Here is a 16,897-nt window from a genome sequence, read left to right as displayed (position 1 = left end):
AGAAAGTTTCTATGTCACAAAAATAAATGATATCTTTTAAAAATATTTATTATTTTTATTATTTTTATTATATATATATGAGTATATTGCCTGTATGTATGTAAGTGCACCCATGTTATGCAGTGCTCATGGAGTTCAGAAGAGGGTGAAAGTTCCCCTGACTGGAGTTACCGGCAGTTGTTAGCTGCCATATGGGTGCTGGGACCCAGGTCCTCTTCAAGAGCAGCCAGTACTCTTGACCACTGAGTCATCTCTCCAGCCCTGACAAATGATATCTTAAGTACATGTACTTGTAGCTGCAAAGCTCAGTAAGAGTGTCCCCCAACTGTCAACAGAAGTAGCCTAGACAGATTGGGTTGGATAGGGGTGGGGCTAGGAAGGGAAACGTCAGCCTTTGGACACTTGAATTTCTAAACAACAAAGTGTATTCACTTATTACAAGTATAGTTAAAAAAGAATTAAAATTAAGAGTCAATTTGGTTCCTTCTGAATTCTTAGAGGCCACTAAGAAGTGGTGAAAACATCAATGAACTGGAAGATAGGAGACCCAAAGTGAAATTCCAATTCTTGTAAGATCTATAAATCTGGAAAAGTGACCCAGCCTGTTTGAATTTGAGTTTTATCATCTCTAAAATGAGAACATGCCACAGGGTTGCTTTGAAAATTAAATGGGATAACACCTTTGAATGTGCTTTCTACACCACACAAGTCATCAGTTACTCTGAAGCTAGAGTTCGCTGTTGCTGTAGATGCTCTCCATAGAACATCTGTCATGGACACAGAAGAGCCTAGGGGATGGCTGCTTGATCCCCAGCTGTTTTCTTAACCCTGATAAAGTCTCCCAGTACAAAGGCAATGGTAAAGGGAATGGGGTTGGCTCAGGCACCCTTCCAACTAACATTAACAGTCACTACAAAGTATCAGGTATGGGATGAGAAGGCCCCAGTGATAGGGAGCCCCAGGCCCTGCAGTGACTGGAGTGGAGAAGTTCAGTAAGTTTGTTGACTACATGACACTAGAATCCTAGTCCTCTGGTATCCTTTTCCTGGCCAGGTCTAGACTTGTGTGATGTGACAGGATCCATCCTGCCTCACCCTTCACTAGCTGACTCACCTCAAGCTTCTTTCATCCCCATCTAGCCCACAGCCCACTGTCCCAGGTGAAGTTGAGAGCTCCAGGCCTGTTCAGCCTCACTGGATGGTTCCTTCTGTTTTCTAATGGTCTATGGCTCTGAGCCACCCCTTCAGAAGTGGCAATGACCCTCTTGGCTTTCTGCCCTGTGTTGACTTTAATGGACACTTACAAGTTACTTCAGACTTTGGAGGCAAGATGAGAAAAATAGCATCCTCTAAAACTGAGCTAACCCTGAAAAAATGTACTTAGCTATCTGTAAAGTGGGAGGTGGTAAAAGTATGGAAGGGAGGGTCCTAGCTTTGAGAGTAGGATCCAGAAGTCTGTGTGGCCTTATGTATGTCTTCCAAACTCTTTGACCTCAGCTTTCCCCAGATGAGACCGATCTCTGTCCCACCTGCCTTGTGAAATTATAGTTCTGATCAAATAACACAGTGACATTTGGTGCTTTGTCAAGTATACCGAGCTGCACAAGTTTAAGGTAAGGGGATTTGTGTAAATGCCATGATGAAGGTCTTGCTGAGTCTTGATCACAGGTCGCATGCTGTGTAAAGGCTTGGTATGTATCTTACTTAATTCTCTCAATGACTCTGACGGCAGATGACAGTATTATTACCATTTTACAAATGGGGAAACCGAGGTATGAAGAGACTAAGTACCTTGCCCAAAGCCACTGAGCTAGAAAATTATAGAATTAAGGTTTGATGTTTGGTCCACCTCACTCCAAGGTTAAACCCTTAACCTCTACCCCAGGTCTCTGAAACACCCTAGTCTATGCCCATGCTGGCCAGTCTTTAAGGTTTCATTTACTCTTCTGACACAAGACTTAATTATTAAAAGTGAGTATGCTGTGCAGGTGAAAGTCCCTAACTTTTGCATCTGGAACAGTTGCTGGTGTAGTTTAATATATTTTCATTCTGGTCTTGGTTAATGTAAATCTTTCACTTTGGGTGAGTTGAGGGAACTCAATTTCTGTGTACATAAAACTTAAAAGAAAACCTAAAAACTTAAGAGAAAACATAGTGGGTTACTCCTACTTTCTCCAGAGGATGACCTCCTTCCCCTTCTGCCAGGATGACTGTCTCTTTAGGATACCACATGAACCATCTGCATAGGCTGGAGCACATATGTACCCATATGTGTGGCCATTGGTAATTCTATGCATGGCTGATAAGTGCTTGGTCACTTAGAAGCTCGATAAAAACTATATCATCGTAGGAGCTGGGAAAAGCAGTACTCCCATAAGGAGGAAACACTGCACAGGAAAATACTATGCCACACTGGGTAGGAGGAGCGAACTAATGACCCAAGGCAGTAAAGGAGAATTGCCACACATCTTTGCCTATAACCAGGAGGGAGGGTCCAGTGAGAAGATTTCAATAGAGTAGGTGTGTGCCTCTTGTTCTATCAGAAGTGATTGGTGCTGTGGTGGACAAGTTACCTCTCCTGCACGTCCATTCTACCTGTTCTCCCTCTACATGTCTACAACACTCACGAGGATTTGTGAATACGTGAGGAACCAAGTGAAGAGCCCAGGCTGACACGTGTAGAAGAGAGAAACCAAGAATCCACAGGAATTTGGTCCTTACCATTTCAAAGTCCATAGGCTACTAACTGAGGGTTTAGGGTGATTTTATCTTGATCTCAATGGGGTCAGGAGGCTCTAGCTGGTATCTGGGTTGTATTAACTGTCAACATTATCTCTAAGGGCTCTCTACTAGCTGTCACTCATCCAAACAGGAATGAACCAGAGGCCTGGGGAAGATGAGAGGAGATGACAGTGACATGGCAGAAATAAGGGGGTGTAGAAGAAGTGTGGGAGAATCCTACCAGTCTGACTTTGATATAAATCCGAATTCATCCAGAATGGTCTTACCCAGCCAAATTCAGTTTCTCATTCCTCTCATTCACAGGCACCAACAACATAAAATGCATTATTTGGGAGTCAGACACTGTAAAGGAGTATTTGGCTGCTTTGTTACTATTTCCATAGAGTTTTGAGATGGAGTCTGGGGAAGAGGTGGATAAGCCACATGTTCTAGTATCATACCAGCAAACAGAGATCCCGAACAAGAATCCTCTGTGACCTTCAGAAAAATCTGTTGAGACATGAAAGAGAGATGATTTGGTTCAGAAAAATCTAAACCTAGTTCCATTTTGTTGGGCACCACTTCATCAGATGAGAAAAACATTATAATTCTTTATCTAATGACATAGTCTACAAATGTAAAAATGTAAGCACACAGTGACCACAACTACGGAAAATATGTATGCATGTGGACAGAGGCAGAAGAAAGTCAGCCAAAAATGAAGATAGTTGCTATGCTGGGTGGAGAATTATGGCTTTTTTCTTTTATAAGATTCTGCTCTAGTGTTAGACTTCTGTAAAGAGCTGCCTCTTCTGGCACCAGAAAGAAGGCAACTGGAATCCTGCTTTACCTCTTCCAGGGGAGTGTCAGAAATTCCAAAGCTGCTGAGCCCCAGGTCGGCCAGCATCTCCTCCAGCTCTCAAAAAAGGCTGGCATACGCTCTCTGCTTAAAATTCTTGTTTGGAAGAAGGAAGATAAGTTCTTGACCAATGCATTCCACCAGCTTCGCCTCTGGAACATGGCAAACTACATCCATCAGCTCATTCACATCCCCTAGGATAAGAAAAAAGATGAACACCACCACCTCTATCCAGTCTGTTCTAGAACCTGGAAGACTGTGAGATTGCGCGGGTCCCCTATTCCTTTCCATCTCCAAGGGGCCATTTATCATTCATCATCAATTCTCTCTTTTCTTTTCCCATTCTTTTTTTTCCTTTCTTTGAATGTGTGTGTGTGTGTGTGTGTGTGTGTGTGTGTGTGAGTTTCATGTAGCACAGACTGGTCTCATGCATTAGCTGAGTCTGATCTTGATGCCTCCACCCCCAAGTGGTGGATTACAGATGTACACAATTACATTGCTTCTTTTTCCTTTTGGGTTTGTTGAGACAGGGTCTTATCCTGGAGCCCAAATCGGCTTGGAACTCATAGTGTAGCACAGGCTGGCTCTGCCAAGTGCTGGGATTACAGGCATGAACTACCACACCTGGCTCTCACGCAAATTCTTTTAGAGATTTGACACTTATCAGGTCTATTTTTAGTTGAGTTGACACTATAAAAAAGCAGAAGCACTCTACCAGCTAGCTATGCAACTGAGAGAGGTCCGATTTCTTCCTCTGTTTGGTCAAATGTGCTATTGCCTCAAGGAATGCTAAACTGAGCAGGTCTTTCCGTGGTTTCTCATCTGTGAAAGGGGAAAATAACAGTACCCACTTCACTATTATTTGTGAAGATTGGGGGAGTTAAGGCACATATAGCATTATAGTGCTGGACACAAAAGTGAGCTCAGGGAAGAAGTCATTATTGTTTATTCTAATTCACTGGAAACTAAGGAGTTAAGTCAAAGTTGTTTTCTTCCTCCTGGTCTGACCCAAGCAAGCTGTAGAGGACTTCCCCAGAATCCATGCCTAGAACAGGGCACAACGTTGAGTGAGAAGTCTCCTTCCTAAATCACACTTTTGAAGAGTGTGACTGTTTAAGAGCCATACCATTTCCCTCTGGGCTGCACCTGCCCCCTCAAACAGAACAAGGCTTAATAACCAGCAATGGCTGGAGGTTGGGAAGCCATGGAGAGAGTGCAGGGTGGCACAGGGAGTGGGGTGGGTGGCATGCAGTTTTTACTTGCTAGCCTAAAGTAAGAGAGCAGTGGGAATTGAATCTTATATACATCATGTGTTACTTTAAAACTGAAAACCTAACTTAAATAACTAAGGCACGTGCTTGAACAGGCTTCCTAGCATGTTACTCTGAGAATCTGTCAGAAGAAAAAGGAGTCTAGAAACTCAGAACATGAATCCTCCCCCTCCCCCTCCCCGCCTCCTCCCTTTGAGATGGATCTTGCTATGTAGCCCAGGCTGACCTTAAACTCACAATCTTCCTACCTCAGCCTCCTGAGTGCTAGGAATATAGGCATGCACCACCTCAAGCCCATCTAGTGTGACTTTCACAACAGTTCTCCTAAAGAGCAGCATCACCCAGGGGAGTCTTTATTTTAAAAACGACCTAAATGGAGGAATTTTAGAGCTTTTGGTCACGATCCTGTGCTGACCTGGAATGGAAGGCTTGCTGTGCATCACACCTGCAAACCAGGCTCAATTGTCTTTAGCTCTGGGATGACTTCATGCAGGGACTGGGGAGTTCGCTACTTGAGGAAGCGGCTGTGCCCTAGTAGTGCAGGAGGGTCACGCTCATTGTTCTCTTAGGAAGGAAGTGGAAGGCTGGAAGGCTAAACCACTGGATTCCCAGGAATTGTGTCTTAAATATGTGTCAGTCTTTCAGAAGTATCCCTGCCTGACTAGGAGGTCTGTGAGTGTGTGTGGTATGTGGGCCTGTGTGCGTGAAAAGCCAGCCAAGGATCTAACTAGGAATTAAGTGATCTCCCCTCCCCTATTTGGGGCATAACTACTTACTGCACCTTCCTATTCAATACAAAGAAAATCTTTTCATAGAAATAAAGTCATAGTTTAAGAAAAAATCATGTCAGCCAAACACAGACATTTCCAACTTGATTTTGGTGGACTATAGTAATTAAACACATTAGTATTGATTTTTTTAAAGGAAAATATCAGTTTCTTGACTAAGATTTCTAGAAAGAATTTTCAGGAACATAGGCGACACCCCAGCAAGATAAGCAAGGCACAAGATGCAGACATCATCTTAAAGAGGTGCTTTGTGTTCAGCATAGGCTCAGCCAGTGCACAGAGAATGGACAGTGGACACTGGTGGTGGGCTTCAGGTATTTCCCCTCACGTTTTAAGCACAGCATATAAATATTGTCTAGCTTTCTTGTTCCATAAGATTTCACTTAGTAGACTCTTTAGGTTTAGAATAAAATCTGTTAAACAGGAAACCTTTTTTATTTGTTTTTGGTTTTTTTGAGAGAGGGTCTCCCTATAGCCCCAGCTGGCCTGGAGCTCCCTATAGATCAGGCTGACCTCCATCTCACAGAGATCACCTGCTTCTGCCTCCTTTGTGCTGGGATTAAAGAGCCATCACACTTGGCTAAGCAGAAATCTTTTGTCTTTGATAAGCAGATACTTACCTGCTTAGCTCTTCATAAATGTGGGTCAGTATCTAAGTTTAATTTTGCTTCTGCATAGGATTACAAGTTGTATGGTGTTCTGCTTCTAATTCTGTGGATATTAGTTGTGAATGAAAAGAGTTGTTCGTACATTTTCAGGGCCCTGAGCTTGGCTCCAATAGGCAAACAAGTGCTTGTACAGTGAGCTTATTTACTGCATCTCTCCAGTGATATCTCTCAGAGTCAATACACTCTAAAATTCAGAGGAGGATCCATAGGAGCTTGGGAAGCTGAGGGGAGAGTCAGGGATGTGTCACATTACACACAGATGCCTGTATCCCCACCTGCAAACTCACATTCTCCCAAAGTTCACCTTAAGAGATGTGCATCACCCTCTTTTCACCAGAGGGTGCCATGGCACACTTCTAGGAGTGGTTGTATCAGGACACAAAGCAAGAGGATGCTGAGTCCCAAGACTTAACATGCATAAAGGTGGGGAGTGAGCAAAGATTGGAATCCTTATTAAAGGGGGATGGCTATTAGGTGCATGGCTTCTAAATCCCTTTAGGACTGGAGGAAGCGGAGAAAGAGGCTCAAAGTAAAAGATGAGCAACTGTATGTCCTCGGGCTTCAAAAGTACAAGTGTTTTCTTTGCACCAGTGCATCACAAGATACACCCAGCAACACTGAAGATGGTCATGGGACCAGAATTGAGGTATGTCCAGCCCACCTCTTACCGTCTAAGATTTGCTCTGAAGTTATCTCATCAACGCGGACTGGACACCTGGTGGAGAAACCGAGTTTCTTTGAAGCACAGCTACAGGGTCCCTACAACAAATGGACAGGAATGACTGATAAGATACACATCACTCTGATGATAGAATCTCTGTGATGCCAACAGCTGTCACCACTGCTCTGTTTGTCTCTCACCACCAAGTGCGGCCAAAATACTTTTCTTTCTTCGTTATTTAATCTATTAATTCATCTGAGCATTTTGAGGGTGTAGCTGCTTGATTTTATCCCAGAGAGTATGTGAGTCAGGCTCAGAGGGACGCAGAACCTCAAAGGATCCCCTCAGCTTATCATTAATCATGCGGCAGCTGTAGGTTATGACCATGTTCTGTTCCCCTTCCCATTCCTGTGGATATCACTGGACTGTGAAAACCTACCCCAGACAGAAAATCCCACTGCAGCCACTTACACAGGAGGTGTAAATAATGCTACAGTATAATAACCCTGGTGACAATCTATTTCATTTACTGCTAGAATTCATGTTTTCTTAGGGAACATGAATGTTGGAATAAAGGAGAAGCAGCTTAAACAATGGTTCTTAAGACAGTCTAACTTGCAGAAGTAAGATTCTTTTATAGCACATCAAACTACAGGTTTAGTTTGGGACACTGGTATGTAATAATTTCAGGTTATTTAAAACTAGCTATATTTGGCAGGGGGAAGTATCTTAGTAGTACGGTTCAGAACACACTTACTGAAATCTGCAAATAGTCCCAGAAACCAGCCAATTCTGAGAGTTAAAGCTCCAGCGGGTAGAAACATCTGGAGTGGGAGCCCCATGCTGCATGTTCCTTCTCACTTGGCGGGCTCCTTCCCTGAGCAGATAGGTACCTCACAGCCACCTCTTTGGCTCTGAATGCTTTTCATCTTGTGAACCAAGGTCAAGTAGAAGCCTGTGCCAAAGCAGTTCTTGAGGAAGAGTGGGGTGCCACGGCAGTAGAGCCTTCCCTGAGATATGATGGTGATGCAGTCACCAAGGAGGTCAGCCTCATCAATGTGGTGAGTGGACATGATGACGGTTCTGCCTGTAGGGAGAGAGAGGTGTTAGGGGCATCACCAGGCAGGCCCTGGATAAGATATACAGCAATCTCCAAGTTATATGGTCCCAGAACCGATAGTTAATCAATTAAAACAAAACAGCTAATTCTTCAGTAAATGCAGGGGTGTCAAGATAATAACAACTAACATTTCCTAGCACCCTGAATACTGTAAAGCACTGTCACATACAGTATCTCTTCAGTGAGCCTGGGGTGTGAGCCAAATAAATTGCCAAGTGTGGAACACACATCTCACTGTCATCACATCAGTCCGCATCTATAGAGTTCCACGTGTACTGTCTCCACACCATTAAACACTGTGCTTGTATTCTTTGTAAAGAACACGCAAAAAAGCTCTTTCTTACTAAATGGAACTGTTATTAAAAGAAGATAGTAATGAGCATTTTGGCCTGGCAAAGCTTCAGTGCAAGGTGTGGAGAAATAGAGTGTGAATAGAGGACTGGGATCTCCAGGCCACGCAGGCTGAACCACACTGCCATGTGTGTAGGAACGCTGAGCTCGGCCTGCTGCCTCTTCTGGATGCGAGTCATCTGGAAGGTGCTGGGATAGAAGGGTACCTTTACCCCAGTCTGAGATATCTCCAACTCGGCAGTCCTCTGTATTTTTGGACACCCAACACACTGCTGTCACAGCTGATACCAGATGGCCATGTGACAGCTAGAGATCTTCTTGTCTGTGACAGGAGTCCCTTTAGCCAGAGGGCAGAGGTCACGTCCACTGTTCCAGACTAGAGGACTACAGGTTAAAAGAACTTTGTTTTGTTTTTTTTGTTTGTTTGTTTTTTGACAAAGGGTTTCATGTAGCCCAGGCTGGTCTTGAACTTGTTATTTAGCTGAGAATGATCTTGATCTTCTGATTCTCCTGCCTCCACCTCCTGAATTCTGGGATTACAGGCATATGCCACCATGCATGGGTTTATGCAGTGCTGAAATTGGACTCTACCAACTGAGCTACATTCCCAACCCAACTTTCTGGAACATTTAAAGAAATGGATCACTCCATCAAGACTCCCTGTTTATGTAAAAATCTCACTCAGGAGGCTTTCACTTGAACTTGGATTCACTGATGAAGTCCCAGGTGAGTGCAGTTATGGTTGTTAGTGTACTAAGTCACAGAACACCAGGTATGAGAGAATGGGGTGCCAAAAAAAGCCTCAGTGAGAGCACAGAGTACTGAGCAGCGGCCCTCACCTGAATGATACTTCAGAAGCAGGTCCCAGATGGAGCGTCTGGAGTAGGGATCCACCCCCGAGGTGGGCTCATCCAGAACCACCACCTTGGAGTCTCCCACAAAGGCAATGGCAATGGACAGCTTCCTCTGCATGCCACCTGGAGGCACAGGGAAGATGGGGACAGAGTGTCATAGAGGCTGTGGGATGGAGAAGAGAAAGGCCTAGGTCTAGTAACATAGTCAGGCCTCTTAAATCCAGTAGCAGCTTGATGCCGCCACCTTAGATGTGCTTGCACTGTTTAAAGCCATAGCAGAGTTCAGGCCTTATCAATGCAGAAAAGGCCACCCTTGCCTCCTAGAACCTGACCACCTGAAAACTTCCTACATTTGACTCCACGGAAGTGTTAGGTGCAGTCCCATTCCAAGTCTTTCCCAACCTCCCAGGTACACTGGGAAGCAAAGGATGTGCCATGTGTGGTCCTGTCTCCTTCTAATACCAAGCACCTGAAAGATCTTGGACTTCCTCATTCCTCTTGTGGTGCAGACCGGTATACTCTAACATGGCTTCCGTCTCCAGCTGGGCCTCCTCCCAGGATTTCCCTTTCAGCTGGGCATAGAACAGGATATGCTCAGCCACTGTGAGGCTCTGGAGACAGGACAACAAGAACAGCAATTCTCCTTGAATGACTTAGAAAATAAAGATGAATATGAAGATTTAGCCATCAAGATTTTCATCATGGTATCATTTATGGTACAAAAGTGAAACATCCAGTCAATTCTGTTTAAATATCTAATGAGGAAATGATTTAAACAGTTCATTCACACAATGGAATAGTATATAAACATTAAAAATCCCCTTTTAAGGGACTATGTAATGACCTAAAAACATTCACAATACCTTGGGTTTAAAAAGCAATCACATTAAAAATCAGGCTACAAAATTGCGCATGTAGTTTTATTCTCCTTTATAATTTTAAAGTCTTTGTGTGTGTCTGCACGGACATGGGAGAAACGTCTGAAGACATATCTGAAGGTGTTAACAGTGAGTGGCTCTGGGTGACAGCTATTTTTTTCTATCTTCTCTCCTTCATTTCCCCCTCCCACAATGACTGTAAACAAGAAATAAAACACATTTCAATTGGAAAGAAAGAAGGGGAGAGAGGAGGGAAGGAGAGAGAGAAGAGGGAGGGAGGGAGGGAAGAAGAAACAGAAACAAAAGAGAGAGAAAGAAAGAAGAAAGAAAGGAAAGAAAGAAAGAAAGAAGAAAGAAAGAAAGAAAGAAAGAAAGAAAGAAAGAAAGAAAGAAAGAAAGAAAGAAAAAGAAAGAGAGAGAAGGGCAAGCAGGCTTGAAAGGCCCCCTGGAAACTCAGTCCTTAGCATCAGAGCTAAAAAAATAAAAATAAAAATAAAGGAACAATGCTTCTCCTCTTTCTGGTTCCTGCCAGGAAGTATTTCAGGGCTGAGTCAGGGCCTGTTCAGAAACTGGGAGTTCTCAGGGGAGATCTCACCTCTGAGCAGCAGAGACCACTTCACATTTGGAGGGACAGTTCTCATGTAAGCAGGACAAGGGCTTTGAACAGGGGAACCAGATGAGAGCATTGCTGAGTTGGGCTGTACAGAACACATGTGTTGGAGGCAGGGGTGAGGACAGGGTACAGGGTACAGACATTTTTTTTTTTTCTCCCTGTGGTACTGGGGATGGAACTCAGGGCCTCAGACTTACTAGGCAAGCACTCCACCACAGAGCCCTGACCCTTGTGCAAGGATGCCTCAGCTCCTTGGTTCACTTACTGGTGAACAGGATGTTGTGCTGGGGGCACATGCCCAGGCTCTGGCAGAGTGCATTCAAGCTGGTTTCAATGTCCTTTCCCACAATGAGCACAGTACCCGATGTTGGTGGTAACAGACCTGTGAGGATGGACCTGCCAAACATGGGGTTGGTGGCAGAAGAGAAGGTCTTTAAGAACTCGTCAGGGGAGGGCAGCCCCACACCAGGGTCTGCATCGAACCCTTATGTGGGGGGCCCACATAAGCCTTAGCAGCTACATTCAGGTCCTAATGCATAGGACAACTGCCTCCCTTCTCTGCCTCTTCCTTCCTTCCTAGTGTTCCGAGGCCAGCACCAAGGGCCACAAGGATTCCCAGCCTCAGACACCCCCTAACTGAGCCATCACAGTGCCTGCTGCTAATGCAGCTCAATCAATTGGAGCAGGGCTTGCTGTTTTGCTCCATGAATGTGGAGAAGCCAGGTGCTGCTTTTATCAAGCCTGGGTAGACCATGATGACCGTGAGAGGCTGAGCCCACCTAGGCATTCAGTATGCCTCTGCTGATTGCCTGACATAGTCAGACATAGGATCACCATCAATAGTGTCTTTGGATCCAAAACATAAAAAGCCCATTGCAGGGTTGTGCTTTTTATTTTATTATTTATTATTTTTATTTTATGTGTATGAATGTATCGCCTGCATGTATGTAAGTCACGTTACGTGCAATGCCGCGGAGGTCAGAAGAGGGCTTCGGATTCCCCTGGAACTGGAGTGAAGGACAATTCATAGCCACCATGTGGGTGCTGGGAATAGAGCCCAGGTCCTTTGCAAGAGCTGTCAGTGCTCTTAATTGCTGAGCCATCTCTCCAGCCCCTATTTTATTTTTTTAATAAAGCGAGACATAATGATTCCCACCTGCTTGGGTAGTTGTAGCGATTAAGGGAGTTAAAATGTATTTAGAACAACACTAGTGTGAAATGAAACTCAAAAATGTTATTATAGGTATTAGGAAGCACTGTGTTTCAACCCCCAGGGGAAGTTGAATTTCTGTACTGGATGAAGTAATGTGTTTGTCTTTGAGGTCCTGGGGTCTTGAACAGAGCCTCCAGTCCTCTGACCATATTAGTTAGCCAGGAGATAGACCTACGGTCGCCACATCCAGCTCTGTCCCCAGTTCTGATAAAATCTCAGGCTCCCTGAACCTGTATTTAGAAGCTGAAATCTCTGTTGATAACCACTAGAGGGAAACAGAACCAAGTATAATGGCACCGGCCCCACATTCCATTCACACTGTCGGGCCCAAGAGCACATTCCAAAGCAGGGTGTACACTGCTGTTCCTTCCTGGAGCTCTGCAAGAAGCCAAGAATTTGAAGACTACTGTCACATGGTTTGTTGCCCCTCCACCACTTTCTACCCTGCCAGAGGCCTGCATGGGAACCATTCACAGCTCTATTCTGTTCAGCAGGTGGCGCTCAGGCCCCTTAGAGAACTATGGGGGCATCGCATAGCAGTGTGGGAGCACTTTTTGCCCCCAGCTAAGTCCACACAGGGCCCTGTCTCCTCCCTGAACTTGGCCTTCAGTTGCCTGGCAGCTACCCTACTGTTCTCTCCATGCTTTCTCAGAATTGTAACCAAGCCTCATCCGAGGCCCCATGTCAACACTGAAGCCAACCTGATAACTAGTGAGAAAAGAAGTGCTCCTTGAAAACAGATGTGTTCTACAGACCCCGGCAGGAGATGGCCAGGACTTTTTCTTCATTTTGGATGACAGTGAGGTGGGAGAGACTGGGGCTCAGAAAGGGACTCAAAGTGTTAGAAACAAGAGGTAATTGTGGTGGGAGGACCTGGCTCCCACCCACCCAACCCATCAAACTTGGTGGCTTAAGGAGTCATTTAAACTCTTGGAATGTTCACTTTTCCAGCAGAAAGGAGACAATAAACTGACTGCACCTCCCTCCCAGTGTTTCCTGTGAATATTAAATAAAATATATTTTATGATAGGATGATATGGCAAGTCAGTCTCATTGCCAGACAACTCACAAGGTGGTGGTTTTTCCCGCTCCATTGTGACCGAGGAGTGCGGTGATCTGGTTCTCGTAGAAGGTGATGTTAAAGTGGTCCACGGCTGGCCGGCTACAGATTCAAAAACCTTTACCAGATTCTTCACACATACTCCAGGCACCAGCCCTGGGAGCTCTCGTTCGAAGGAGTCTTTGAAGGAAAAAAACCACATCATATAAATGCACTTCCTTAATGTGGATGCTGCTTCGTTGTGCTTTCTTCATTTAGTTCACTGCCTTCTGCCTGTAATTTCACCTGCCCACATGGCTTAGTAAAGAGGACCAAAATAACGATGGTAATAATTGCGTTGAACCTCAATTTGGTGCTTACTGTGAGTCAGGCACTGTTTCTAGTGCTTTCCAAGAAATACGTCATTTTGCTCATGTAGCCCTATGAGTAGATATTACTTGGGCTCATTTTCACAGGTGAGGAACCCTAAGATGGAGACATCACAGATCTTACCATAGTCATGTGGCTTATGAGTGGCAGAGTTGGGGTTTGAATACAGAGTCCACACTTATCTAAAAGGACTTCCTGTCTACACATAGAGTTAAGGCCCAGTTCCATCTTTGGTCCCAGGCTTCTGTCTCCCCAAATCAGTAGGATTCTCCATGGATTTCTAGAAGCAATTCAGGTTCATTTCTAGTCTTCACAAATCACCATTTTCTTTCAACTTCCCCCCTGCCCATTCCTAGAACCACCGATCTCCTAGTCAACCTTGGCTCAAATCTTTGAGCCTGTTTTGACTGTAAATGACTTCTTGTTCCCCAGCGGTCCAGGACAGCCATTCTTGCCCATCCTCCCTCCCCTGTGCTTCCTCTCCCCTCTCATTATAGTCTCCACTTCTTCCTAACCCCCAGTGTATCCTCTCTGCAGTTTACTCTACAGAGCCTAGCCTAATTATTGCCAGACTATTTTAATTCTAAACATTTGCTTCCCTGCCCCACCCCCAAATCCCATCATATTGTCCGCCTGTGCTTCCTGTCCTGGCCTAGAGCTGAGATGGAACCAATATCCTTAGCTCCCTGACCCATTTCAACCTTGTCATACCAACCTGGAAAGAGGATCTTTCAGAGGCACTGTTGCCTGCAAACCACCTCTGTGAAGATCTGGGTCTCTGACACCATCAGCCTTGTGAAGTGGTACCTGAGGGCTGCCTGGAGGCTGGACCCTCTTGTGCCAATATTGGTCAGGCTAAGTCAGAGGCTATGCACCTATCTAAACCCAAGAAACACATATGCTTAGGGTGAAAAACCTTGGGAGAACTGGATCAAGAGGGAAAACAGAGTGGCAAAAGCCAGAGACATAAGTTCTGTGAACCAGCCCATCAGTCCAGGAATGATTAGGTAACTTCCACTGTCAGGAAAGGCCTTTGATGGTTTGAATGAATGGGCTTTTGGATTTGAAAACCACGAGTGAAGTGCAGTCAGCTTTGCTAGTCTCTTTCCCCTTGCACACAGAAACATTTATTTTTGTCTTTCCTTATAGCTCATATCCGCTTTAAGTTCCAGTGACCCAAGTCATTGTTCTGGCTAAATCCTCGGAAGTCAGCACATTTGTACAACTCACTTGGGATTTGCCTAACAAGGGCACAAACACACTACAGACTTGGGATTTGCTTTCTCCAGGAAATATGCATTAATGCCTGGGTTGGACCATTCATTCCCCTCAAGTACAGCTGCGCATCAGACGTAACACCTGTCAATAGAGGGAGTTGGTTTCCTGGGCTTCATTTCACCCAGCATGCAGTTTTGCTCTGGCCCTTCCTAGGCCTCACAGCCTCTGCCTTGCCTCTGCCATGCCTTTACCATGAGTTACTTCTGGGTGTTCTGGATCCTCCATTTCCTCTGTTATGGGTTCAGTCTTTTCCAGGGCCCTTTCTTCTCAGGTTGAACAGCCTGTAGCAACAACCAGAAACCAATGTTACACTCAAGTCAGCAGAGACAGGAAAGTAAGGGAAGAGTGGAGGGTACAGATGAGTTTCCCACCCGAAGGGGAAGCCAGTTGGTTCCCTTAGTAGGCGGAGCCAGCACTGCTTGTGAGACCAGCCTGACTCAGGGCCACAGGCCTCTGAAGCCAGGCCATGAAGTACTCAAACCTGATTGTGCAATCTTTGCCAGGCCCAGAGGGAGTTTTGTAATTGGAGCCTTGGAATGGGAGAGTTTCGTTTCACTGTTTTGTTTTTGTTTTGTTTTTTTTTTTCAATTTTGTTTTGTTTTTAGGGGAGCAAACTCAGGATCTCATGCATGTAAGAAAGTACTCTATGGTGATCCACTGTCCAGCTCTCACCTCTTCCTTTTACTGTGCCAGACCTGCCCACCCCCATGTCAGATATTGATATTAGGAAAAAAACAATCTCAGGACTGAATTTGAAATGGGTTAATTTTCTTTAGCCTAACATACTGGTCCTTTTTACTCCAATCCAAAATACGTCAGTCGTGGGGAACCTTGACTAAAAGTCCATCCAAAGTCATATGATAGGCAGCCAGCCAGAAAGCTTCCTACATGGGCTATTCAAGCATCTTGGAATCAACACCAGAGTGGAGCCCCATGGGTATAACAGGACTGTGGAGCTCCCCTGACACATGAGCTTTTCTTTTTTTTTTTTCAATTGGTATTTTGTCTAAAATGTCAAGAGCATCCTGGAAGGGAAGAGAAGCAGAAAGGCCATCCAGCCAGAGAGGAAACAGGAGGAGCAAGAGGAAGGCACCGTCTCCAAGTCCCTAAGGGTTCTGGTTCAAGTGCAGACCTGTGAGCAGGCATCCTTGAGTACTGTAAGTGTAGCCGTCCACCCAGGGAGGGCCTTTAGATTTTAGGGTGTAGGGAGTGGCAGGCCAAGGTATCGTGGTCAGGGATGTGTTGGAAGCTGCAGTTGTGTCTGCTTCCTGAGCCCTTTTGAGTCTATTTTGCACAGTTCCTGTGATCAGCATGCTGGTTGTCATACTGCAGTAAGGTGGAAATAGTAATAAAATAATGAGAGCCAAGGTCTAAGTAGTCATTGGAGTGAGTTCCTCGCCAAGAAATGTATTCAAGTGTTCCACGTTTTGTTCCCAGTGGCCAGTGGGGTTTCTGCAAGAAACTGATATTTTTAGGGGGAGAAACTCAGCTGTTTTTAAGACAGCAGTGAGAGCTCAAATTTAGCATAGCCTATGAGACAGGTGAAAAACATTTGACTTCCGTCAGCAGAAATGTATGTGATTCACTTTTCAAGGAACATGATTGGATTAAGTTTTGTATTGTTTTGTTTTGTTTTTAATTAGATAATAGAGAATCTCTTGGGATAATAGAGGGGGCAATGACCACAAGCTCTGATGTTCATGGACATTAACATTCCAGGAGCACGCTCCTGTGTTAAAAATTTCCACTTATGATGGATTGATAACTTTATTATAATGGAAATGTAAAAGTTCGTAGATAGACACGGTATACAAAACAACATAATGGAAAGATACTGGGTTGTCAAAGTACTGTTTGTTGGAGAGAGAGAAAGAGAGAGAGAGAGAGAGAGAGAGAGAGAGAGAGACCAGGGTGGGGTGGGGAACATCTAAAACCAACCAAACAAAAATCTATACAAGTCTTTTAAAGGTCCTATGTTAATCCCCTAGACAAATAATCATCTATGTTAGTGCTTAAAGGCTAAATCCTGGCCTAGGTCTAGTAATTCAGAGCAAAGTATAGATAGGTAAGCACAAATGTTGGAAAAGCATTTCCTTTGCTTCCAGAAACTTCCAGCTCTAGGGAAGACTATAGCTCATAGTTCTAGAATTTCTCTGCCCTCTTAGAACTCCAAAAGGGTCTGATCCCCCCTCCC

The 16,897-nt window shown here is 44.7% G+C and overlaps 1 protein-coding gene across 1 annotated transcript in view; it reads right to left on the bottom strand.

Annotated features, from left to right (window-relative positions):
- Positions 1–16,897, bottom strand: part of Abca4 (ATP binding cassette subfamily A member 4) — a gene marked incomplete at both ends in the record, with an annotated part of 68,586 nt that overhangs the window by 17,444 nt on the left and 34,245 nt on the right. Inside the window, 10 exon segments of the mRNA XM_008827567.1 lie at positions 3,182–3,230; positions 3,571–3,773; positions 6,975–7,065; positions 7,861–8,054; positions 9,278–9,415; positions 9,762–9,901; positions 11,045–11,179; positions 13,066–13,162; positions 13,165–13,236; positions 14,895–14,984. Coding sequence (XP_008825789.1) covers positions 3,182–3,230; positions 3,571–3,773; positions 6,975–7,065; positions 7,861–8,054; positions 9,278–9,415; positions 9,762–9,901; positions 11,045–11,179; positions 13,066–13,162; positions 13,165–13,236; positions 14,895–14,984 — 1,209 coding nt within the window.

This window comes from Nannospalax galili, unplaced genomic scaffold (assembly GCF_000622305.1).
Source record: "Nannospalax galili isolate Female #2095 unplaced genomic scaffold, S.galili_v1.0 scaffold2591, whole genome shotgun sequence".
NCBI lineage: Eukaryota > Metazoa > Chordata > Mammalia > Rodentia > Spalacidae > Nannospalax > Nannospalax galili.
Note: the sequence above shows the minus strand (reverse complement) of the source record. Positions and strands in the feature narration are given on the sequence as shown.